The sequence below is a fragment of the Poecilia latipinna genome, unplaced genomic scaffold (genome assembly GCF_001443285.1).
Source record: "Poecilia latipinna isolate Pla-1442-1.1 unplaced genomic scaffold, P_latipinna-1.0 Scaffold265, whole genome shotgun sequence".
Taxonomy (NCBI): Eukaryota; Metazoa; Chordata; class Actinopteri; order Cyprinodontiformes; family Poeciliidae; genus Poecilia; species Poecilia latipinna.
Window position 1 is genome coordinate 152,059 of NW_015112881.1, and position 26,046 is coordinate 178,104.

The following is a 26,046-nucleotide window of genomic DNA, read 5'->3' on the forward strand; positions in this document are numbered from 1 at the left end:
ATGAATTATGAAGTCTCTGTAAACAAAATGATCTTTCCTAAAAGGTGCTAGCTGAGACCAAAGCACCAGACTGAATACTTTCATCATTCGGTTTTTGGTAAAAACGGAAAGAAAAGAGAAAAACGATAAATCAAGCAAATGAAAATTATTGAGTTTCTTTTAATTTATCACGCGATTAATTGATTTATTGTTCATTGTGACAGGCTTAGACATGAAGCTTGAGGCATAGGTCTGACCTCCGCCATGTTGTCAGTAGTTCATAAAATAAAAGAACAATGTTTATTCTTACCCAAACATTCACCGATAAGAAGCAAAATCATTGAGGTCGTTTGTGTTGATCATCATTGCAGACTGGAAAGCAAATGCCTTAAATGCATCATTAAAAGCTCCAAATGAATGGCGAACCTTTTGCATGAGATCACGTCCAGCCTGGCACCAGGTCGAACAGCGCACAGCTGTTTCTAACTTTTGGTGCGATTTGGTCACGTGTTTTGCTCGACTCTTGTCCCATTTGGATATTCATGAGTGGAGCTTTTGCAGCAGCTGCCGTCTCTCCTGTGGGTGTACAAATACTTAATTGCCTGTAACAGCATACATTAAACATTTATCGACAAACTTTTAACAGGCTTCCCAGGATGTGTGATATTTAAAGGCGAGGCTGAGAGCCTTACAGTAGCTTTAGAGGAGCTGGGCTCTCCGGCTTTTGGCGCAAGCCCGTGTGTGACTGATGTCGTCGCCCTGGACATGTTTAGAGATTAGCGGCCCCAGAGGTTAGCGATCGCTAAGATGCATCAGTGAAAGCTAGCGTTCCTGCATTCTGATGCTAAACACACACACACACACACACACACACACACACACACACACATGTGGTAATGATCGTTTCGCTCAGCTTGAGAAACATCTCCTGCGAGCAGACCACATGCAGCAACCGCCATCATTAATAACTTAATAATGATGTACAGTAGTCTGAAACTGAAATGTTTGTGCAAGGACTCAGTTTGAAATCCATCACGGGTGTGTGTGTGGGACGCTCATTACTCGTGTGTAACAGATGAATTATCAGTACAAGGCCTTTCGCCGGCTGCCTGTCACCGCATTACCGTCTTGACGGCGGGTTTTGGGTGAGGGGCTGCCGGTGGCGTCGAGGGCGTTAAAAGGGAGCGCAGGGACTTATCTCCCCGGCTGTAAAAATGATTTTCTGTCTCTTCAGGAGGCTTTGCCAGAGCGCGCGTGTGTGTGCGGGGGGTATCAGTGATCTGAGAGTAATTAAGATACGGGCTCACATCACACGCGGGGGCTTTGCATGTGGGAGACGAGCAGATAAAGTTAAATGCGAAATAGTTGAGTTTAAAAGGAGGGACTTTGATTAATTACAAAAGCCCTCAAAGGACGGCACACCCCCCCCCCCCAACGCCCTCCTCCTCCTCCTCCTCTCTCTTACGCCATCCAAGTGGAGCAGCTCCGCCGCCGATGACCCCCAACACCTCGGCTTTATCTTCAACAGGCAGGTTATCTCATTAGCTGCCGACGCTCAGCCATTCATTTGCGGCGCCGCTCTTTGTGCGAGACTCAAATGTGTCATTATATTTGTCTCAAGCTGTTCCACGTAAAGATTTTCTTTAACGGCTGAGGCAGTGGCGTCCTCCGTGGAGTCTCCATTGAGTTAATGACTCATGCCTCCAGTTGTGTTTTAAACTTGGGCTGTGTGTACATTTTCGTCGCTAAAAAGCGCTCATTACTCGGCTCCCTCGGGGGATTTATTACCCTGAAAACATCTGTTCGCATCACGATCATATATATCAACAGTAAAATAAGATACATCTTTGAGGGTGAATGTACGACTGGCATCGGCTCGGATGTAAACGAAAGGATCGATACAGTTCTCACACCTGTTCACTGAGCACCTTGTTAAATTCAAACTCAGAACAGGAATTGATATTAGCTTTAAAAAATATATATATATATATGCTATATAATTATTATTATTTTTTTTTTTGGAACTGAATATTCAGAAGTTGTGAAAACAGAAGTTAAGTGCTTAAGAATAAAAATACATTCTTTCATTTAAAGGAAGCAATTCCAGAAATTAACAGATTTACACTGATGCTACTGTGACGGTCTACCACATAAAACAACCTGAACTGTGGCAAACTGTGAGAACCTCATTGGGTATTGTGGACACCTTTGAAAGTCGCTGAAGACGTGTACTTGTTCACTGAATTATAATCAGAAGTGAACAGCCGGAAAAGACAAAAAGTGACTTCTTGAAGGAAAGAGCAAGCTGTTACAGAAGAAACGCCGTATTTGTGAGCTTCAGAAATATTCTTCGCATCAGTACCGCACTCCGTCTGTGACACGTCTGCTTGATTTAAGAACACCCTCTCTTTCCTTGCATTGCAATTTTTTTTTTGTTTGTTGTTGAATTCAGGTCAGGACTTGAGATATTTCTATTCTTCATTCTTGCTAACTCATGCATATAACAGATGTGCAATGAACAGGACGAGTGATCGGTCCCACTTTTCTTTTTTAGGACTATGCTTTAAAATTTCCATCAGGTGAGGATATTAAAAGCACATTTACACTGAATTACATATGTGATAACTTTTATGCTTTTATACATTTCCTTTCATGGACACCATAGGTTCTCAGCTGGACGTCTTTTCTTGTCTCATCTCTCGTCCAGTGGGCTCCTTCGGTTCTGATTGTGCCTGGAAGTAACAAGGTTATGAATTGTCGCGAGAACAATCCCGCTGATACGGTCGTCGGAGTTACTGATGTGGCGTTCAGGCCACTGGGTCTATACCCTTAATTGAGCTCAAGGGTTGGGTTATTGTTTCCCTGACAATCCAGATGTTTCCCTGACGACGCCCGTAGCTTTGGTCACATGTCTCAAGGTGGGACTTGCTGAAGAAACACCTGTGGAGACGATGCAGGGCTGCGGACTAGGCGTTGGAAAGATGAAATCCTCTGTTCGGTGTTGGTTTTTCATGTTTAATGTAGACGGTTTACTATTTTCTCAAACCACACGTTTCCTCGCTCAAAACGGTCACGTCGCCGTACTCAAAAGAGTGCCTCTTGTCCTTGAGATGTAAGCTGACTCTTGACCCGATGACTTGGCTCCTCTGTACGCCATCGTCCTGTTTAGTATTGTTTGTTTTTTCTCTCCAGAACATTCCCTGCTGCACTCCATCTGCACGGCTGAGTTTGTGTTCAGGAATTATCTGTGGACTAATCTAGTCTCTGGTTTTCAGCAATATATCTTCAAGAAACAAGAGAAGAAGTCCAGTTGAAGAAGAAGTTATATTGATCTTGCAACTTGTCTAGATAAGTAGACAAGTTGCTGAAAGAAATAAAATATATAAAGGCATAAAAACAACTATCTGAGTCCTAAAATTCATCCTGACACAGGAACCGAAATGCACCATCCATCTGTTAATATCTTCTAGTGGCGCTGAGGACTATTTTGTGCATGTTCAGTATTACAGCTGGTATTTTTTTTGTTTTGTTTTTTTTAACAGGCTCAGCAAAAGAAATGAGAACAACCCGCATCTTTGTGACAGCCTGCGGCGAACAAAGGCCCTAAAGATCCAAGTTAAAAATACCTTTTTCGCCAGGCTGACACTACAAGGGTTCATGAGTTGAGAGGCTTTTTAGGTTTGAATTATTTATTGGACAGAAATAAGCAGCTTAACAAACAGAAACATTTACGAAAATGGCAAGACACTGGGACCGAAAATTAATGGTGGAGTTCCCAATGAAAATAATAATAATAATTAAAAAAAAATCCTCGGAAGATTTTGCTAAAGTATTGATCACGTTAAAGGATTACAAGAATGTCAGAGAAATGAGGGATGACTCAATACTTGAACTTTAAAAGTTATTTAAAGTTCAGCTTTAAGACAGCTGAGACTTTATCAGTGGTGACGCCGAGAGAGGTGACTCTCAACTAAAACTCATGCACCATTTACATTAACTTAAATTAACTCAATGCAGCCTATTCGTATTGACACACGGTTTCATCATTTTCTCCATGTGTATATTTTCCTGCCTCCGCCGTCAGGCTGCTCCTTCTGAGAACATCAGCTCGATAAGCGATGCGGCTGGATCAGTTTTGTCAAATTTTGGCTCACCTCCTCGTGGGAGACGATGCTTTAGCTTACAGTCCGGGGAGCCGCGCAGGAAGCAGCGGCGGGTCGAAGTAATGAAATCTGCAAAAGACAAAAAGCCGGAGGATTCGTCACTCTTCGCGTTCCTTCACGATGAGGCGGCTTCCTCCAGTCGCAATGAGAACCGAGGCTCCTGACGCCAAACTTTTTCTATTTTATTTCCTTTATTTTATTTCCTTTATTTTATTTCCTTTATTTAACCGGGTGAACCCCGTTGAGATCCAGATCTCATTTTCAAGAGGGACCTGGGCAGAAGTCTGCAATACACAATATCTTCGCAGCTCCTGCTGCTGCGTTCACTGAACTGTGTGTGAATTTATGACAGATATTTTAACAGTAAGGAAAGGAAGGAATGATACGGTTTATAATCAAAGGGATAGGAAGGAAGGAAATGAAGAGGACAGGAAGCGAGGGAAGAAAAAAGGAAGAAAGACAGAAAAGAAAGAAGGGAAGAAGGAACTAAGTAAGGAAGGAAAGAATGAAGAAAGGCAGGAAAGAAGGAGGGAAGGAAGGAACTATGGAGAGAAGGAAAGAAGGGAGCAAGGAAAGAAGGAAGGAATGATACCGCCTTTAGTCAATGAGACAGAAAAAAAGTAGAAACAAGAATATTTTTGTGCGGAGTTTTTCCGAACTTATCTAGAGCTGGAAAAACATCCATCACATTCCAAACGTTTCCAGACTGAGCAGTAACTCGCTCAGTCCCACTGCGCCGTTTGAAGTTTGCCTTTCAACATTAATTTCTCCTGGTTTAATCACAGCACACCTGCTCCAGTGACAAACCCTTACTCGCTGGTTGTTGCCTCTCACAGGTGACAAATCCTCCCTTCATGCTGCTGAAAGATACCAAGGCAAGCCGGCAAAGGGGCGGAAAAGAGACAGTGAGTGAATAAGAAAGAAATTCTGCAGTCCACGAGAAAAGGAGGAGGTGTAAGAGCTCTGCACTGTGCCTTCAAGATGATATTTCACCCTGCACAAACAGGATGAGGCTCACAGAGAGAAGGAAGCATCGATCTAGCCGGCACCAATCATAATACCACTACTTTTTTTTTTTTGTCTCTCTTTTTTTTTCTTCTTCTCCCCCCCTCCCTCCAAGTTTGCTTTCTGGCATTCAATCAGGACTTTATAAATCATTTTGGGTGATAAATCGTTCGCCTGCTTAGTCCCCAACCAGCTCTGCTGCTGAGAAATGAGAAACTTGACGGTGAGTGTGCATGAGTATTTTTTTTTATATTTTGGTGTGTGTGTGTGTGTGTGTGTGTGTCTTCTGCTTTGGAGGCGTCATCTGCCATCTGGCCTCAAAGTACAGGGGCCACATGGTGGGAAAGCAAATGTCACCGGTTGGGCCAGCCAATGCAGAGTCCTGACAAATGACATCAGGAGAGGCCCACAGTCTCACCGCCCAAATAAACAACCCGGCCACATGCTTCAATCCCTCGCTGACCCTTCCTTTACCTTACTGTCGGTCGCTCGTAACGATGACAGTGACAGTAATCTAGGAATTAAAGCTTACACTGCGGGGCCTTCAAGACAAAAGTCTCCGGAAATGAGCGGGAAAAAAAAAAAAAAATCGCATGAACAAGGAGTTGCAGGAATGAGACTTATGGTCCGCTACAGTCAGATTATCCCCCAAAGGCAACCGAAATCAGGTCCACAATCCAGATTGAGTAACTCTCGGACGTCTAAGCCAGCAGCGGCAAATCCAGTGACATTTAAGTATCAATCAGCTGAAATGGCAATAAAACGCTGATGGCGATCCAGTGAAATGGAGCCTCACATCTGCCAAACAAACATTATTTCAACGGTAAGAAGATTAGATAACATTTTTTTTTATTTTTTTTTTTATATCTCGTATCTTGGATACCATCCCTCGTGCTCCGGCATGAACGTCTCATAAAGCGATGTGCTCTGGTGATGAACAATGAACCCTGAATACGCCAGCTGATGCCGAATCCGATTCTGAGCACAACTCCGAGGTTAATTTCTGCATTTATCTCAGCCATCACTCTGCTGCAGAGAGGCAGCCGAAGCGTAAAGGTTCCAACACTTGCCACGCAGGGAATAAACCGTAGAGAAAAAAAAGGAAGAAAAAAAAGAGCTTTATTTCAATTTCAGACTGTGGACGTGGAGGCATTTTGAACCCGTTAAAAGCGTTGGTTTTAAATGCTCGCGTGGCATCTGTTCGCCCCGCTCCGCCGCCGCTAATGAGTTCAGCACATCCGAACAATGCAATGTCCTTGCAAAGAATTACTATTGCAGCAAGTGTTTGCTAAGTGGGGGCCTTTAGCTTTTAATTACACATTATGCACCAAGCCCCACATACTGTATTTCTTTCCCTGCACTGCAGCAAGACCGTTGGAAATAAAACAGACAAGAGGGGGAAAAGTTCAGTTTGGTTTAATAGCCATGCTGTAGATTTTTTTTTCCCCTTCTTTTTTCTCCAGCTGACGTGCCTGCCTTTGTGCAGTTGTAGGAGTCGGTGTGTATTTTTCAGAATGTCTCAAAGCCCCACATGCTGCAGTGTATATATATATTTTATATATTTGCGAGGAACAAAATCGCAGTAAAAAGAAAAAAAAAAAAAACCCCGCTGGTTTTACCTTCTATGAATATTTCTTGAAAGGCTACATCTACCTATAAATACAGAAAGAAGGTGCTGGATAGAAAACAAACTAATTTCATAATAATTGGGTGATTCAAAAATCCCTCGCCAGGAGAACTGGTGAGGGAAGAAAGATTAGAAAAAGATGCAAAGTCAAATGAGTCAGACTGACTTTTTTTTTAATGAGAAATAAATTCAAACAAAGCTACATTTGAACAGCAAACGCTTTGGGCCACTTACTTTAGTAAATATAAATGAGGGAAGTACAGAAAGTTAGTGGCAGCTGTCACTTCGTCAACGTTTCCATCCAAGACAGAGACGCAGATTCACCAGGTGAACAGTGGGAAATAGTGAACAACAACAACAATGACAGTTCTGTCCAGAATAGAGACACAGCGAAACAATGAAACACGGAGCTTAGACTACGTTTCATAAGAAATGAAGATCAGAGAGGACACTCCAGGACAGAGACACGGCTAAACACAAACGCACTGGGACAGGAATGGATTGTAAAAAAATTAGGGAAGTAGTAGAAATATGTAGTCCTCCTTTTAAATGACAGTGTTTTATAGGACTTAAATTCATAAAATGAAAAATATTTAGCTGCTAAATTAGTGTTTAATACTGATGGATGCATACGGTTGGACTTGCTGACCTTTTGTCTAGTGCCAGCAGAGACCTGTGATACAGCAAATACGCTTGTAATGAGAAATTACATGGAGAGCACTACAAGTGTTGGGAGGCATTCATATCCATATTGCAAACTTGCAGTTATCCGGCTGCCAGCGGTGGATAAATTACACATTATCCGCAAAGTTCCTCTGGATCAACCCGCCACTCCGGCCGACTCCCTTCCCTGCAGCACGGCGCACAGGCACACACCGCCGTGCTCTCCAGCGTGCATGTCTGTCTGGCGGACACGCACTCGCGCGTGCATGCATGCAGAAGCCACCGCACCAGCTGCCATACGCAATAAAGAACCATGAGGACCTACTCTATTTTACACATCCGCAGGGGGTCAATAACTCATTAGAGCCAAGAGGAGGCAGAGGCAGCTGAGGGAGATAACGTGGTGGGAGGCGGTGCCGCTTGGCTTGTGTGCCCGTTCACCTGCAGATACCGGCGTGTCATTGTGAGGTCACGAGGACGATTCATGACTTCATTAGCGGCGTTTCATGGAACACACCGGGGGTGTTTCCGAGTCTTAGTCTGGGGATAAATTGGAATTGGCCTGCTTTTGTTCTCCTTGCAGGAATATTTCCCTCCAGTTGTGCGATCCTCGCTTTTCACCCCGTCTGTACTTTATTTAATACCCTCATATTGCCTGTCGTGAACCCGCGTCCTCTTGAAGTTCCCCATATTGAGGTTACTTTGAGGTTAAAACAACATCATGCCACCGCGCTGACTTTAATAGCATTACCCCCCTCCCCCTTCATAATAGTAAGTATTCGCACCGTAGACCCGTCAGAATAATGTTTCCGTCTTCAGCTCGCCCGAAAGCCTCAATCAGTTAAAAAAAAAATCAGCAATTTTTCTTCAATAAACCGGAATGAAATCGACCGCTGCGCACCTTTGCTTCTTTTCTTAACAAGGCTTGGCTCATCTCCAGTGGAGGAGAACTCATTTGTTTAATCATCTCAATCACTGAGCGGGGCCTGGCTAAATATAGAAAACAGAAAACAAGCAGCAGTGTGGGCTGCATTAGTGTACACAGCGGACAGTCTGTTACTGTCAGAGCATCAAGTGCAGGGAAATATGGCTGCGTGTGTGAGAGCCCACACGGATGTCTAAAACCTCATCAGACAGTGTTTGTGCGTGTGTGTGTGTGTGTTTGGGTTTGTTTTGGGTGCTTGCCTCTGTGTTCCAGCAACAAATACCCTAAAGAACCTGTTTACAAAATTCATCCTGTTACACAACCCATCAAATCCCAAAAGCCTTAGAGTTGGTCAAGTTTAACATGCAAGCAATTATTATTTGGGCAGACAGATCGAGGATTTGAACGCAATTTAGTTTTAACTGCAGGTCACGGCGACTTGTTTCTTCTCCTTTTTTTTTTTGTTGTCGTCGTTTTAGATTCCAGCGTCAACTGCATCAGCCCTAAACGCCACACCGCCTCGGCACAAACAGATTTCCAGAGGAAACACGCAGCAGAAACGGCAACAGAAGGCGTTCAACCTTTTTGAGGACGCGTGCACTAATTACCTGATGCACGACCCTAATCCACAAACACACAGACGGAGTAATGAAATAATCTGCGCTGCTCTGCGTCGACGCCATTCATCTGAAATCACCTTGCAGCTCAACCTTGGGAGTCTGCGCTTTTCACTGAGTGTGTCGGTGCCTGGCGCCGTGTCATTCATCAGATGGTGGAGCAGCGCGGCCGTTTGATTCACGAAGGAACGAAGGGGTTTGGAGCTCCGGTCGACGTCTGGAGATGGAAAATCCACAATAACTAAAACAAGGACACGGATAGCTTGGTTCTTTTATTGTTTGGTTAGCAAACTGCTTTGCTTAAATTCCAAACTAGTAATACAGCAATTAGATTGTGTGAACACAAAACTGTGACAGAAAAATACATAACCAAGAAATTGGCCAAATTTGAGAATCTGCTGTTTTCTTTTTGTTTTTGTTTTTTTTTTGTTTGTTTGTTTGGGAATATCTTTCGCAGATGGGATCTGATATAATTTTTCTTCTATAAACATCAGCCATCGTGCTTCAGATGAATATTTTTGGGAGCTTAGGTGGAATTTGACCATGGTTCGATTCTTGTGGTTTGACGCATAAATGTTGAGTCTTGTAATTCCTTTTCTTTTCTGTTAAATCGTGAACTGCCACCTCGATCAAAGAACCTGCAACACACGTTTTTATGCATTATTGTCCTTAACAAAAAAAAAAAAAAAAAAAAAAAACGGGATTTGGTAAAAATCACAAACATTACGTTAAAATCCAACACTGATGTCACCGGTATCCGTCAAGAAAAACATGATCGGTTCATATCCGTGCATCCGATTTAAACCCGCCAGTCGACTTGATGGTTGCTAGGCCACTTGTAGTTTTCAAACTGTTTCACATCGAGTATGAAGAGTTACTGTACGCAACAAACTTTCGATCACTTCAGCCCGTTTTTAAACACCTCATTAAAATGACTTTTACCAAAGAATAGGTAAAAAAAAAATCCATCATCAGTTTGCTACTGTACCCTTTTAAAACATTTAAAACCTTAACACCAGGTAATACCTTTGTTCTTTTGAAAAGAACATAAACAGTAGCTATCTGTGGTGTGAAAAAAACAACAAAAAACTAAACTCCTGAGCTATCAAGCTCAGCAGGCCTGCCTCTGTCAGGTGCCAACCTTAGGAATATTTAAATGCTCTGATGATTACATAGCCCCTGGGCCTGACTGCTCAAACTGAACACTGGGTGTGCGCTGACATGCACGGCATACACTAATGGGACTTCTGACAGCTCAGTGCATTCAGCCTTCAAAAAAATAAATAAAAAAAAAGAAAGCAACACGCTGCACCGTGCCAGAGGGGACCAGAGGGTGGGGGTGTGAATGTTGTGTGAGCCGATTGAAGGTCTGGAGAGCAGGAGGCCAAAGGTCTGACTGCTGCCGCATCTGACGTGTCCATCAGCCGGACAGCTACACCCATCAAAACTGTCCCGGGGCAAAGCAGGGGTCCGCGTCCCGCTCGTTTGCCCGCAGATTAAATAAGAGCAACGGCTGCGGTGGATGTGCCACACCTCATCCGGAGCGGCCATCCATTTTCGCCGGTCCTCACTGGCACGACTCCCGAGCCGATTCATCAGAGCAGATAAAGCGTTGAAAGCGCCGGCGCTGTCCGTGGTGCTGAAGCATCTCCGGAAGCACTTAGAAGTGCCTGAAGCTCGCTCGGCGTGAGCGCTCCGATATGTGAGGCCGAATCCAGACAACGGCGGCTCCCCGGGGGCCACAGCTGTCTGCAGATCTGTGGGAGGCTGCCCTGCCGCTGCAGCACAGAGGAGGAGAAGAAGGAGGAGGAGGAGGGGGGTGGAGGCGTGTGCTTTTCATTGATTATAGTTATTTTGGAAAATGTCAGCGGATTGGTGTAGCCCAATGATGTTGACCTTTACAGCCATTCAGCAGCGTAACAGAGCAACGCAGTTCATGAGACAATATTGATTATCGTTTGTCGCCGATATGAAAAGAGCGCTCCTGCACATTTTTCACGTCAAAACATTCCACACCTTTCCGGAGTTGGAGTTTTTCCCCTCACTTCCTTTCAGGCTGTTTTTAAGGCACAAATACAAAAGTTTGTCCCATGGATTTTCATGGGCAGTGGTCGGATAAACGGATGGGGAAATAAACAGATGGATGGGATGATAATTTTGATTTTTTTCCCGTTTGTTTTACCCCATCGCCCCTCTGAAGACTTCACGGTGCGTCGCCTGTCCTTCGTCTGACCTTCAGCCGACCTTCCATAAGCAAAGGAAATTGATCAGCTCTGCTTCTTTTAATATTCAGCTGATTGCAAACATCTAAACCACATTATAAGCACATCTTCTCTGATAATTCTCACAGCTGTCTTTATTTCTTAAACACAGACCCACCCACATTTCTTTTTTTTTTTTTTTTAATAAAGTGAGAACATGGTCAATGTTATCTAACTGATCACACAACAGCACATGCGTCAGGACTCTCAGATCTCTTGTGCAGTTCACGTGTTTCTCATAAGCTATTTTTCTCGGGAAGCGGATTAGGAATCCGCAGGAGACGAGAGCTTCATTCAAGCATTTTATAAAGTGTTTTTATTTGAATTCTTCTGTTTTGTGAAAATGACTCCAGTCCCACCCAATGTCAGAGCAAACTGTGGATGGATGGATGGATGGAGGATGAATGGATGGAGGACTGACTGAGATTTGTGGAGAGATGTGGCATTACACAGGAAAACGTGCAGAAATCCACAAAGTTGTTCATACTCATATTTGCTTTTAATATATTCATCTCAACCAGGAACATTATTTTTTCATTGTTTACTTAAATCAAATTATGCTTTTCCAACCTGCATAAGAATAATGTGGGAAACACGTTATATTTCAATAATAATAATAAAAAAAAAGCAACAACATCTCGTCAGGGTCAGATTTAAATACGAGGAGAAAAACAAAATATGGAGAAAAACTTGTTGTTCCGTTTCCCTTCACTGGACTTCATGATATCTCAGGTAAACTGCAGACGCTGTTGATCCATCCTGGAGGGAGAAAAACAAAAAAACAAACTCCAAGCACAAATCTAAAGTCGAGCTTCAGGAGATTCACCGCCTACTTGGACCAGAGTTACGCATTGAACAGCTCCCCATGCACACGCTGAAGCAAGGCAAGCAGAGGAATTTCAGGGTGCAGAAAGGACCGCTCCTCTCTCTCTCTCTCTGTCTCTCTTCTCTCTGCATCCGATTTTCCTCTCATCTCGCCACTGCTCTGAGCTGAGAAAAGGGGGGAGGCGAGGAGGGGTAGGAAGGTGGTCTTGCAGTCGACGAGCGAAAAAAGGGAACATGAGTTTGCTGAGGAGTATCTGCAGCGAGAGGGGAAAAAACCTTTGCACAGGAGCCCTGCGGATCGGCGAAGAAGGGACAAACGACCACTCTCCGCTCGGAGTCCGCCGCTTCAATTGTTTAACTTGTTGATGCAACGTTACAGCAGTTCTCCCCTTTTTTTCTTTTTCTTTTTACCCCCTCCTCTTCTCTTCAATCGTCTGGCTGCAGTGGGCAATAGATGGCTGGCGGGATTGCAAATATTCTCTTCCGAGGATTAGTGTTTTATTGACCTCACCGCGGACGCAGATTAATGATGGAGCTTCTCTATGGTGGGTCTTTTACTTTTCTTGGATTTATTTCCAAAGGGAGACAGAGAGAGGAATTAAAATCCCGGTTATTGTTGGATGAAGATTTGGGAATCTAATTGATATTCTGCCGCAAAGAGTGGGCTTTAACACAACAGTTAGAGAAGACCGGGTAGGCTCGGTAGAAAACAAAATAAGTGATTGTTTTCTATTTTTTCCCTCTTTTTTTAATATTCTGTTTCGCTGAGCTTCTCTCTCTATCTGCTCTTCCTCCTGCAGATGCAATCTATCTCTGAGCCCGTAGCACTGTGACAAGCGGAGAAGGGTCGTTTAAAAAAAAAAAAAAAAAAAAAAACACTAAAGGTCAGCATGGCAGCAGGTGTAGCGGCATGGCTTCCCTTCGCCAGAGCGGCGGCCATCGGGTGGATGCCCGTGGCGAGCACCCCGATGCCCATCCCTCCCCAGGACAAGAGGAAAGCCCAGGACGGATTCATCATCCTCAACGTGAGCGGCACCAAGTTCCAGACGTGGCGGACCACGCTGGAGAGGTACCCGGACACGTTGCTGGGGAGCACCGAGAGGGACTTCTTCTTCCACGAGGAGACCAGCGAGTACTTTTTCGACCGCGACCCCGACATCTTCAGGCACATCCTCAATTTCTACCGCACGGGCAAGCTGCATTACCCGCGCCAGGAGTGCATATCGGCGTACGACGAGGAGCTCGCCTTCTTCGGCATCATCCCCGAGATCATCGGGGACTGCTGCTACGAGGAGTACAAGGACCGGAGGCGCGAGAACGCGGAGCGGCTCCAGGACGACGAGGAGATGGACATGAACAACGACGTCGCGCCGCTGAATCTGACGTTCCGGGAGTATCTGTGGCGGGCTTTTGAAAACCCGCACACCAGCACCCTGGCGCTGGTGTTCTACTATGTGACGGGCTTCTTCATCGCCATCTCGGTGATGGCCAACGTGGTGGAGACGGTGCCGTGCGGAACTCTGCCCAACAGGTCCAAGGAGGTGTCCTGCGGGGACCGCTACGCGCTCGCCTTCTTCTGCTTGGACACGGCGTGCGTCATGATATTCACGGTCGAGTACCTGCTCCGCCTGATCGCCGCCCCCAGCCGCTGCAAGTTCATGAAGAGCGTGATGAGCGTCATCGACGTGGTGGCGATCATGCCGTACTACATCGGCCTGGTCATGACCGACAACGACCAGGTGAGCGGGGCGTTCGTCACGCTGAGGGTCTTCCGCGTCTTTCGGATTTTCAAGTTTTCCCGGCACTCCGCGGGGCTGCGCATCCTGGGCTACACCCTGAAGAGCTGCGCCTCTGAGCTGGGCTTCCTCCTCTTCTCCCTCACCATGGCCATCATTATATTCGCCACGGTCATGTTTTATGCAGAGAAAGGCTCCACAGCAACCAAGTTCACCAGCATCCCCGCAGCCTTTTGGTACACCATCGTCACCATGACAACACTGGGGTAGGTGGATATATCACACAAGTTTCTGAAAGTCCTCCACCCCTCAAAGCTTTGCAGGATGCTTAGGTGAAATATTGTTATATAGATGTGCAGTGGTGATTCTTGCTTGATTGCCACCCAGAGGATAAGAGACTAGACTATTTGGAAGGGGGGGAGGGGGGGGACTAAAAACTTTTTAGAAACATTAACAACCAAAAACATTGATCTGATCTGAACTATTTATATGTGTACCATTGAAAGATACATATATTTTAATAATTTTTATGAGAATAGAGAGAATCTATCTTTTTTTCTCCATAAAGAGGTTTCACAAATCACAGTCTTCATCTCTATGCAGTGTGTCATAAATCCAGTCTAAGTCTGACCTTACTGTGATTGTCACCAAGGATTTCAAAGTTTTCGCTTTCCAAACCGCCCTGTTTCTACAGTTTAAAGCATTATTAAGAGGATGCCACACAAGATCTTTGCCCACCTCTATGAAGCGTTGAGTAAAATCCACTCACAACATATTGCTGCACACTGCCTCTCCAGCTGGCTAAACGAAGGATACTGCAGTTCAACTTAAAAGACCAATAAATCTGATATTTTAATGAGTGAAAAACAAACATTGCATTACAAAGTGAACCGTTTTAAAAACTTCAGGATGTTGCAACTTCTTGCAACATCCTGAAGTTTTTAAAACGGTTTGTTTGCACGTTTGTTAGGCAGCCTCAGTTAAACGACCAGAATCAGTTTGTTATTCTTGTTTCTCTACAGAAAGTGACAAAAAGGTACGATATTCTGCACAACGAAAAAAGGTTTTGCCTTAGTGTACGTAACAAAGCTTAAACAATATATTTTTTTCTGAGAGCATATTTACAGCTGTACTGATCAGCTGTGTTATTCTATCATTTGAAATATTTGTTACATACTGCATAATGCTGTTGCATACAAAAGCAATTACACCAGGTTGTGCATTTGGCTTTAACTTTTTATCCATTTTTACCAGACAGCTTCAGTGTACAGAATTATTTTTAATACTCTGACGGATTCAACAATGACTGGGAGTGAAAATAAGCAACAGAAAAACATGAAATAAAATACCCTCTGGGCCGTGACTCCCCGGGCAGAGAGCCATATCACCTATATTGAAGCCCTGCCAGGGCTTATTTAATAATTATCAATCAATCAGGTTTATTTGTATACAACATTTCAGCAACGAGGCGTTTCAAAGTGCTTAACATCAGAAAATACAAAGTCATCAACAACTGAAACACTGCATTTTGCCAAGAGCCATATGATGATGCCACAAACTGAACTTGACTTCTTTTTCCATTTTCCGTTTGGAGGACAACGGGGTCAAAGACTGAGAGGAAAGTATTCAGCCCCTAGTGAAATAGTCTCTTATAGGAAATGTTTTAATGTAAAAACCTCTACAAATCTAAAATGGCGCCGCCACAAGATTATTAGAGATTATTAAGCTGGTCACCAAAAAAAAACAAAAAAAAAAAACCTTCTGAAGGCACCTTTACTGATTGGATATGCTGCCGCAGGTGTGCACTAGGACATATTAAAAAGTCCTTGAGCTGTTCCCGACCAATCACGGTGCTGCTGGCGGATCTGCCGCACACCGTCAATGAGACCGAACCCATCACCGTGCTGAAGGTCAAGCGTCGTCCCTGCCCGCTTTTGTCAAGGGTCTTCTGCGGATCGCTTGTAAAGCTCACCGCAACGGTTCAGGGTCCCCGTGAAAAATTATAGTACTAATAATAAAAAAGTAGATCTCGTGACACCAAGAATGGAGACCGTCATAACCTAGCTGGCAAAGACAGAAAAAAAAAAAAACCTCCCCGAATTCCCAAATCTAAAGAGCAGTAGGGATTAAAGCAAATGCAAACTTGTTGGTGATAAAGTGCACTCAGAGGAAGCCGCTCTCCTCTCCCCTCCTCCTCCTCTGCTCTCTGCCTCTCATTCATCCTCTCTCAGCTCATTTTCCTTTTCAGCGAGGTACAGTAAATATTTGAATGCTAATTTCATGCCCATGCACAATGTCAGCGGCTGCTATGTGCTGATGTAGCATAAAATAATTAAACACCGTTAAGACGATTACATCACATTAATTTGTATTGATGTGAGCACTCAAGTGCTCGGATCCTCGGTCCTGAGATTATCTTAATAATATCGCAGCCATTTTGGCCTATTATACTTATCATTCGCCGCATGAGTGAGATATCTTTCCCAAGATGCTACCAAAAAAAAAAAAAATCACCAGTTGCTTCTTTTCTTTTCACTAAGTTGACCAGAAATCACAATCAGACAATTGGAGATGTTGGAAGTACAGGCTACCGGCTGCCTTTTCACCCACTGCTGCAGAACTGAGCGCAACCCCCCCACTTCCCACTCCCCTCCACATCTTCCATCCCCCTACCCACTCCATCTCACTCCTGCTGCTGCTGATGACACAGAAACGAGGTCCTGTTGAAATAACGCGCTCATCTCAAAGTCCCCCCACATCACAAATCAAACATGCAAAACAAATTCCCAGCAGTTGTGTGCATTTATCCCCGCACCGCGCTCAACACTGAGCGTGAACAAGTGTCCGCGTGGCAGGGATATCCCGAACGTGACAGGTTTTTGGCTTATTTTTGTTTGTTTGTTTGTTTTCCAGGGCTGAATACCAAAATCCCTGCACCTTCTCTCACTTCCCCACCCCCCTCACCCACCCCACGTCTTCACACCTGCATTGACGCAGCTCCGCGTCTTTCTCTCCCTCTCTTGGTTCCGCAGGAAGCCTGTGTGGTTTTTAAATATTACTGCCATCATTCAAGGTGTTCTCTGTCTCACCGGCTTCCTCCTATGCGCTCCTATTATGTGGGTGACACTGAGTTAGTGGACGTACTGTCCTCTTAATGGCACATACAAATCTTCTCTCTGCTCTCACTCAATACCAGTCAGACTACAACTCACCCTCCTTAAATGACCAGTAAGCACATAATTAGTAATATGCTAGGTCCGCCGTCTGTGGCTCGGCGTTGTGCTGGACATGCCCTTCATTTAGATTCAAAGCACAGATGAAAGATGAGTTGTGCAAGAGGCTACATTATTTATCTTACGGTGGGCGCAGCGAAGATATTCACCGGGGTTCGGCTCGGAGTTCTCTCCTCCTTTGTGCTGCTCGAGATGGATTTGAAAGAGATGTTTTGTGCGCTGGAACAAAACTGAGATGTCCTTGGTAATGGGGACGTCTCTGTCACTCCATTGTGAGCCGTGACAGCCGGCTGACGGATCTGCAACATGAACTCGAGCTTTCCAGTTGGTGCAAAATGCTGCATAGTGGACCACCGCTGGAGCAGCCTGAATGAGCGTCGCTTGAAAAACAAAGTGGGGCCTCTTCTCTGGCGCGATCGTTTTCTGAGGCACGTTTGCGGTAAAACGAAACGTATGCAGGCGCGTTCCAGTATATTGGAACATAATCGAGCGGAATCCTTTTTCGGTGACTCGATTTAAAAAGCGAAAGTCACGTTAGGGCTGCGACTAATGATTGCTTTAGTTATTGATGAATCTGTCGATTATTCTGATGATTAATCGGATAAAAAGTTGGCAGCTTTTTCATTGAACCATTTAAAAGAAATGCCCTAAAAACACACAAAATACACATTTTATTGCCTAAAATGCAACATATTAGCATTCCTTTAGTGAGCACTTGCTCATTTGTAGCGAAGAATGTATCTACAGGTTAAAAAAAACAAAAATTTGTAAGACAATCTTGTGAAACGCTCAGCCCTTTCCGCTCGACTCCACATGAACACAGTCTGGGGATAATCTGTTGATTAATTTATCAATTAACCAATCGTAAAATCAACACGTGCGTGTTTGTTGTACAGTTTTGCTTTAATTGCTGCTCTGAATATGTCGTTCTTTCGGCACATGGCCTCTTTTTGAATCCGAGTACTCCAGTTAACAATTAATCGAATACTAAATTAGTTCACGATTAATCCAATTAATCACTTCCGCCACAAAGCCGTATTATGTACACTCATTACGCACACTGTGATTTATAAATAAAGATTAAAAACACACACACAAAAAAATCTGGTTTTTAATCAGAAAAGTCTAATTAGAATTTGCACATAAGACCGATGAAAAACATCAACCTCTTGAAAATGATGTATTGTCAGTGTCCAGCCAGCTCCCAGTCAAGGCTACTTTTACATGAGTTACTGCGTCAATGCAGAGCGGCATGGAGGAAATCAGTCTGCGCCTCTGTTGAGGTTTTAAGGAAGCCCAAGTTGCTTTATTAGCAGCCTTCAGCTGCTGGTGCTGTTGTTCTTTATCTTTGTTTTGACAATGTGCCGTAGATTCTGTTTGGACTGTAAATCACAGTGATAGCACGGTCATTAAGCAAGGTAATGAGCAAACAGCCTAGGAATCAAACGGGGGACAATTGCATTGAGGACTGCAGCCCTTTCCTGCAGTACATCTGCTCTACCACTAAGCCATGTAGTGCCCTTCTCCCTTGGTCAATCTGTATTTCTGGCTACTATTGCAGCATGAGCACTAAAGAAGATCCCAAGCAAATCAGAGAAAATGTTTTAGAAAAGTACAAGTCAGGGGATGGATAAAAGAAAAAAAAACTCAAATATATTCTGGAGTTCAACTAAATCCATCATCAAGAAATGGGAGGAATATGGCCCATTAAAGTAAATTTGACAAGATTAGAGAGAGTACAGGTATGACTGTGCTGAAAGGAATTAACATTTATTTTCCAGCAAGACAACGACGCGGAGCATCCAGCTAAAGCTACACAGACATGGTTTCAAGACAACAAGGTGGATGTTCTTTGGTGGTCTAGTCAAAGCCCATAGAGAATTGGTGCATTTACTTCAAACAGCTTCTTCAACCTGACAGAGCTTGAGCAGATTAGCAGGGAGAATGGGGGAAAACTGCAGGCTGTGACTGCGTTCAAAGACACAGGCACTGTATGCCGACGTTGAATGGGGGAGATATTTACCCCGTCACTTATTTGATGTGTCAGTTTTCAGTTTGTCATTAAAAGATTTTTTTTTTGTACATCTTTTTTGTCAAAAACGCCAAATTTTGTTGATCATAATTGACTTGCAAAAACCGATAAAAATGGCGAAGCATCCAAAGAGTTCATTACGTTTTGTAGGCAGGGCATAGTACGACTTCAAGTTTTAGCAACGAACGACAGAAATGCGGTGACTTTTCAGTGATTTTCTAATTTATTAAGATGCACCTGAACCATACAACCTGTAGAGCTGAATTAATTGTCTGTATAAAAAAAACAGATTGAGAGAATATGCTGCACTCTACTCCAGCAAGCAAAGGAAATGAGGTGTTTTGGTGCTTTGTTTCAGAGTCCAGGATGCAGAAAAACATCTAGCAAATAGCTATTTAGACTGATACGAATGAGTTGGTCTTTTCATTTAGCTGCGAGTAAGCTTTCTAAAGACTATCAGCGGCGCCAGTGACTGAAACCTGCACTCGAAGGCGAAGCGTTTAGATTTCTTCTCTTCCTTTCCGAAGGCTGTTTCGTGCCAGCACGGTTATCGTGATGCATTTCCCCCTATGTATATTTTCAATTTCCCATTTCTCCCACCCCATGGAAGCAAAGACAGTGGCGGGCATTCTCTCCCCTGCTGATGGCCCATTGATTGTGCTTAAGCAGACGTGCAGACATTGGGAGAGGAGAGCGGGGGGCTCCTGCTCTGAGGCACTTGGCAGGCAGCCTGAATGAAAAGGGAAGGGTGCCTGGAGACCAGTGGAGAATCAATAGCTCTGTGCAGCTGCATGTCATGCCTCTGTGTGTCTTCTGCTCTATGCCACCAAACACAGGACAAGACCCACTTATCCTACCCTATTTATCGAGCCTAATCTCCGCGGCCGCTTTTTGGATACCCAACAAAGAGGAATGTGCCTCTGTCGAAACGGATCTGCGCCGATTTTCAAGCAAAACGCTTGACTGGGTGCAGAATAGGAGATTTGTATCTGTGGTGTTTTGCTTTGCGGCGCCCTTTGAAAAAGCCGTGCTAAAGCTTCATTGCCGACGTCGTCATCGTCGTGACGTAGTTTTACACCGGCTGTTTGGATCCCAATCTAAAGACATGGGAGCTTATTAGGCTGGAATCAGATGTTGCGGTGTTTTCATGCTCTTATTTTCCCTGGATGATCCGTGCGGTCAGGGCGAATTAGCTGCAAAGGGAGTTTTCGGTGCTTCAGATCTTTTTAAGTGATTTAAGGTGTAATGGAGTGCACTGCTGAGAGCAGCTGTGAAAACGGCGGAAGTCAAGCGCAACCCACAGGGGAGGAGGACTGGGAGGACGGGGTTTATTCTGGAACATCGGCACGCTCGTTCCTCTGGAACCACACAAACATCGCCGCTGATAGACACGAGAGGTCTCAGCTTCTGACAAGAACATGTTTGTTTCAAACACACTCAAACACACACACACACACACACGCACGCACACACACACGGAGACACTGACACGGTTTATCTACCCCTCTCCGTCTCACATCTGCTTACTCTGAAAATGGGGAAATCTCGACAATGCCCTGATTTATTTATTTTTTTAATGAAGTTCGTGTTATGCTTTTTTTTTTTTTTTTAATTGCAGTTGATCGCTGTGAACAAATGTTTATTTCTGTTTATGGAAAAGTAGAACATGGAGTCTAGAAATCTTTCCTGTAATGATCGTTAAACACTGCTACCACACTACGTCTATAATGTCTGCCAAAAGTTCACATCCTCTCATAATGAAATTAAACGGGATGTTAATTTTAACCTTTCAGTGATGCATTTGAAAAGTTCTTCCGTTATGGGGTGATGATACAACAAATTACTTCAAGGAATGTTTTTTGAACTAGATCTTGGTAGTCAGATTTCAAATTCCTTGTAGATTTTCTCTGACGCATGCACACACCACCACTAAGACCTGGATAAATGTCTCTAGAAGACGGATGTCTATGACATACTTTTGTAGACATCTGGCATTATCACTGTTACGGTGCGTTCACACCAAACGCGTTTTGAGCACCAGGTGCGTCTGGTTTGCATTCAAAGTCGGACGCGTCAAATGCTCCAAACCGTTTAAATCACGTCGCGCTCGAAATGTGCTGCACCATTAGATGTTTGATCACTTGGCAACCAATTGGCATTTGGTTGATCTTATTGGTTGGTTTCCTGGCAAGAACCAAGCTTTGAGGCAAAGTCCTTTTTTTTTTTTTTTTTTTACAGATTTGAGGTTGAGGTGATTGCAGAAGGTGAATACTTGCCTGATTTGTCAATACCAAAACCAGTTTTGATGAGATTTGGACTACTGTCCTGCTGAAACCTTCAATCGTACCCAACTTTGAACCATCTGTTAGATTGAATTTGATAGCTTAGCTGTCAATACAGTACTCTTAGGTCTGAATGCATCACCTTGAATCATTGAAACATTTTTTCCTGCCACTGGGGACAAATCTGTGTCTCCTCAAACAAAAAAGAAACTACTTTTTTTTTTTTTTAAAACATCTGAACCATTTCCTTTAATCCAATGGTGGCGTTTGGGGTACAGAAGACTGCAGCCTGGACACAGCTGGAGAAGGAGACCAAACACACATCAAAGTTGGCTTTGGGGTTTGTGGAAAATGAATGGAATAGTGAAGTAGGACCGCTTCTTTCTTCCTCTTCCCCTCAGATCCGAACTAGACGGTTGAAATGCGAACACCGCTGGGTATTCCAGCTTAGATAGTGGTCTTAATCTCAACCACATGGAGAAGTTTTGGTCTACTTATAAGTCAGACTTGTGCTAGAACATCAACCACTTTAAATTAAGTTTTGATGAGAAGCGAGAGGAAATATCAAACTGGAAGTGAGAGAATGCCAGATAAATGCTGAATTTGTCTTTTAAATTGATTGGAGATATTTGCTGTATAATGATTTCACTGAAAGCGTAACGCTTAACATAAATTATCATAAAAAAAATTAATTAATATTACGTTCATGCTAATGACTAAACTTCTGTGGCAGGAGTCAGATCCAGCTCTGCAGAGATGACACCGGCACACTGCCATAAAATGAGATTAGGCAGATGTTTGTATAAGATTCTTATGGAACGATGTCTTTGAGGGGATATTTTTTTTAGATGTGGTTGGATGCAGCAGTTTTAGCAATCAGTGTCTTATTGGCAGAAAACAGCAGCATGAACTGCCTCAGTTCAACAGAATCAGCTCGAGTTTCTCACAGGACAGTTAAGATGGTCCAAAGCAGATATTCTTCATCTCATAAGAACTCCTTCGCAGAATTTTGATCCATTAATTATCCACTGCTCTGCTGTTTCTTCTTCTCACGATAGTAAGGTAAATGGACTCCATCACAATAAGCTAGCTGATACAATAATAATACGGTTTTTAAAAGAAAGTAAAGCGTCACAGCAGGTTAATAATGTATTTTCATGCTGCATTACTCTTCCATCTGACAGGCATGCTTTGGAAAAGTATCTAACAGAGGGAAACTAGAGGGCCTTTCGTGAACCACGTAAATTTTAATTGTAAATAATTTGTTATAGAAATCTGTGTCTAGACTCTAAGATCGCTGTTTAACTGTCCAATCTGACTGAACTGGAAGTATTTTTCAAAGAAAATTGGGTAAAATATGAATTATCTAGATATTTAAAGCAGGGAGACGTACCCTCAGCAACATGCAATTCAGTGGATGGTTGGTTCTTTTGCAAAATAAAATAAAAAATAAAAAATCCATGCATTATTTTCATTGTAATTCACTATTATGGATTATTTTATGTTGGTGTTTGATGACTGCACAATAAAATACACTGAAGTTTGTGATAAAAATAGAGAAAACTCAAGGGGCGCTGTACTAGTGGTGAAACAACTCAAGTGTTTCAAAGGGATCCACAACTAGTTGAACACGTTGCCCTAAATATGTTGTCATCTTCCTATTTACCTTAAAAGTTGTTTGTATACATAAAAACACTTAATTACTTCAGAAATTGTATATCTTAGGTTTTTCACCTTCGGAGATCACAGTGTTTTTCACCGATGCAATGCATGCTGGGCCGACGACATGGGTAGGTTACAGAGGACTCAAACCTATAAGTCAAACAAGAAGTCAAGGTCATGAAGGCTGACGAAGAAAGCCCACAAAACGTCTGGATCGAGACAAACTGTCTCAAAGTTTTCATACACCAGACATCTGCTGAACAAACTAATGTGATTGGCTTGTGATCTGTTAGCTGGAGCTAGCATCGATAGCAAAAGCGAACACGAAATGAAATCAAATAGGAAAATAACGAATTTAAAGTGGCAGCGTAGCGTCTTTATGTCTTCGCTTCACACCATTCCAACATGTTTGAGAAAATCTCTTGGTCTCGATGCTTACTGTAAACAGCTTCACTTAAAAACCAGAGCTCTAAGCAGCAGCTGCACAAACGCTAGCACTTTCAGCCGAATCTCTCCTCTTCACCCTTTCGGTCCTCCTCATTTTCGTTTCCCCTCGTCGTTTCTGCGTCTCCTTCTACTTCAGTGTGCTCTGGTCCAATCTGAAAGAAGGGAAACTTACTTATTACTTTTCTGGCTGGACGGAGCTTACATTGCCTACCCAGAATGCATTGCAGTATAAACAACATGGCCTACGGTATGTTTACTGTGTTGTTTTGGCATCTCAAATAAAGTCTGCTGTTTCAACTGACCGCGGCTCCCTTTAAGCTGCATACACAGGTACACACAAATCCAAATCAGATAACACTCTTGTAAATTAATGAAAAGTTACTTTAAGATAATTGTTCCACTATGAGGCACATTACCTCTTGAATATTTCAAGGCGGTTTCACCTTTTTTCATAACCAAGATTCGGGTTTCTCTTTTGGACTTTTCATGATTCCTCCATTGTCTCTGACAAGCCATTGAAAACAGCTCAATCCTGCAAGAATATCGTGACAGAATTATTATTTTGTGGATCCTTTAAAGCCTTATACCTTAAAACATGATACTAAACCTCGTCCTAGACGTAGATGTTAAAAATCTACAGCAGTTAAAGCAATCAAACTTAAGGAACTAAAGTAGTTCTAATTTGGTTTTAATTCTGAACTCACACTTTTCTCTTCAATACCTTAAAAAAAAAAAGTGATTTATTTCCACTTCTATTTACTTTAAATTCAGGGACTTGGCATCATATTTATCACACCTCCCACTACACATTACTATTTATGAAGGGACAATAAAACGGTGCAGTTTCAATGTCACTTTTAATTAACATGCAATTTTTTTTTTCCAGCGTAGTGATAATGTAAAAAAAAGGAGCAATCACTTGTGGCACCGAGCAAGCGCGCTATCCTGCGTCGCGACGCTTGCACATTGCACTCATCAGAAGGCGAATTTATCGCCGCGTCGTCAGTGCTGCAGCCCCACCCACCGAATCCAACTTGAAAGGCTTGACGAGCGGGGCCCAATAAAACGCTCAGGATAGGATTTATAAGGCAGAAGGAAGCAAGGTTAACACACACAAGGGTCACTGTAGGGCCCATAAACCACCAGAAGTATAACCATTATCATGCTTGCCAGTTTTGACACCTCAGCCTCGCGGCATTCAAAGCAAGCACACGGCGCGGCGCCCTGACGTGGTGGTTCGGCGCGGTGCGCAGTGCAGCTTTTTGAAGTCCAAACTCTTTAGCACATGTCAAATCTAATTGAAATGTACAGGAACAATCTGGAGGGCCTTTGACTGTTTCTGTGCCCAAGAGATAACAAATGCATTCTTGATTTAGTCCTCTCGTGATTGGGTAAGTTAGCACGCCTCTGGCAGACGAAGCAGAGGATTTTCACTCTCTCTCTCTCTCTTTTTTTTTTTCTGTTTTCTTTTGCGCAGAGCACGACAGTCGGCGAGAACATTTGGTGCGTTTGATTATGGAGTGAGATGGGTGTTATTTTCATGTTCAGAGGAATACATTACACCAGTTGGCATTGTGTGTACTGTGCACATTATGAAAATCAGCAAACCATTATGAGAGATGCGACGAACCGCGGTGTAAAACACAAGTGGTTAATGTGAGATGTGTAGGCTGCCATTCGCCTGTAGGCTCACCCCCCACCCCCCTTAACACACACACACACCCTCCTTTCAATTCGGAACAAGGTGTTTTATTGGGGAGGAGAGAGGGAACGCTAATGCGAGGCTGCTATAATGGTCCTGAAGTGACAGGTGACTTAATGAGAGGAACCAGGCACTGAAATGTGTTCTGTACACACTCCTTTTCTGCCCATGCAAATGACTGCAAAATGGAGGAGCGAGAGCGAGGGGCGGAAATAGGGAACGTCCTCAAAGGAGATTAAGATCATTGTTAGAGACGGAATCAGCAAAAAGACACAGATCTTATGGTTGTTGTTTTTTTTTTCCTGCTTAACAGAAAAGCGAGAGTCCCTGCATTTCTTCAATCTCCTTTGTTAGCACTAACAGTTTCACACAAGCAGCCAGGGATTTAAAGGGCTGTTATGGATGCGTGAGCTGAATTATTAACATTTTATGGAGTCATATGTTACAGCTTTATTACATACGTCTTTAAATGTTTTCATGCAGAGTCTTTATAGATGCCAGGCCACCGTCTTCGTGAAAGAGAGAGTCAAGGTGGGAGGGCTTCAGGGAGGGACCCGAGGTAAATGCTCAGGGCAGCGATGCAGCGCCTTACATCAGACCTTAGTATCGTACAGACCACAGATCACATCCAACCCTAAACCGACACTCATCCAGCCTACATTAAACATGCAGTGAATGTTCCGATTGTTGCTCTTATTTTGAAAACCCTGCTTTTATTTAAAAGGGTAGCGAGTTTCATTTCCTGTCCTTGAGACTGCATAAGCTCTGTTTAGCCTCTTGCAGCCCCCAGTTGTAAGCACTGAGACTTTAGTTTCACGCCGATTTTTGTGATTTGAGCCCAAAACATCGGAAATATCTGGATGGAATAATTGAAATGTAGCACAATG

The 26,046-nt window shown here is 43.5% G+C and overlaps 1 protein-coding gene and 1 long non-coding RNA gene across 4 annotated transcripts in view; one reads left to right on the forward strand and one right to left on the reverse strand.

The window, feature by feature from the left end:
• The first annotated feature begins 825 nt into the window (after positions 1–825).
• The window catches only part of LOC106947967 (potassium voltage-gated channel subfamily D member 2-like), a 95,205-nt gene continuing 69,984 nt past the window's right edge, over positions 826–26,046 (forward strand). For 2 of the 3 annotated variants that reach the window (XM_015033348.1, XM_015033350.1), the window contains exons 1-2: positions 826–843; positions 12,931–14,067. In XM_015033348.1, coding sequence (XP_014888834.1) covers positions 12,956–14,067 — 1,112 coding nt within the window. In that variant the 5' untranslated portion in view covers positions 826–843; positions 12,931–12,955. Of the gene's footprint in view, positions 844–12,186; positions 12,611–12,865; positions 14,068–26,046 lie in introns of those variants that run through there. The other variant, XM_015033349.1, reaches the window with a different exon arrangement.
• Positions 11,721–25,160, reverse strand: LOC106947969 (uncharacterized). The gene is made up of 2 exons (XR_001425081.1): positions 24,892–25,160; positions 11,721–12,187 (listed from the first exon to the last, which is right to left on the reverse strand). It is a non-coding gene; the product is annotated as an uncharacterized LOC106947969 (long non-coding RNA).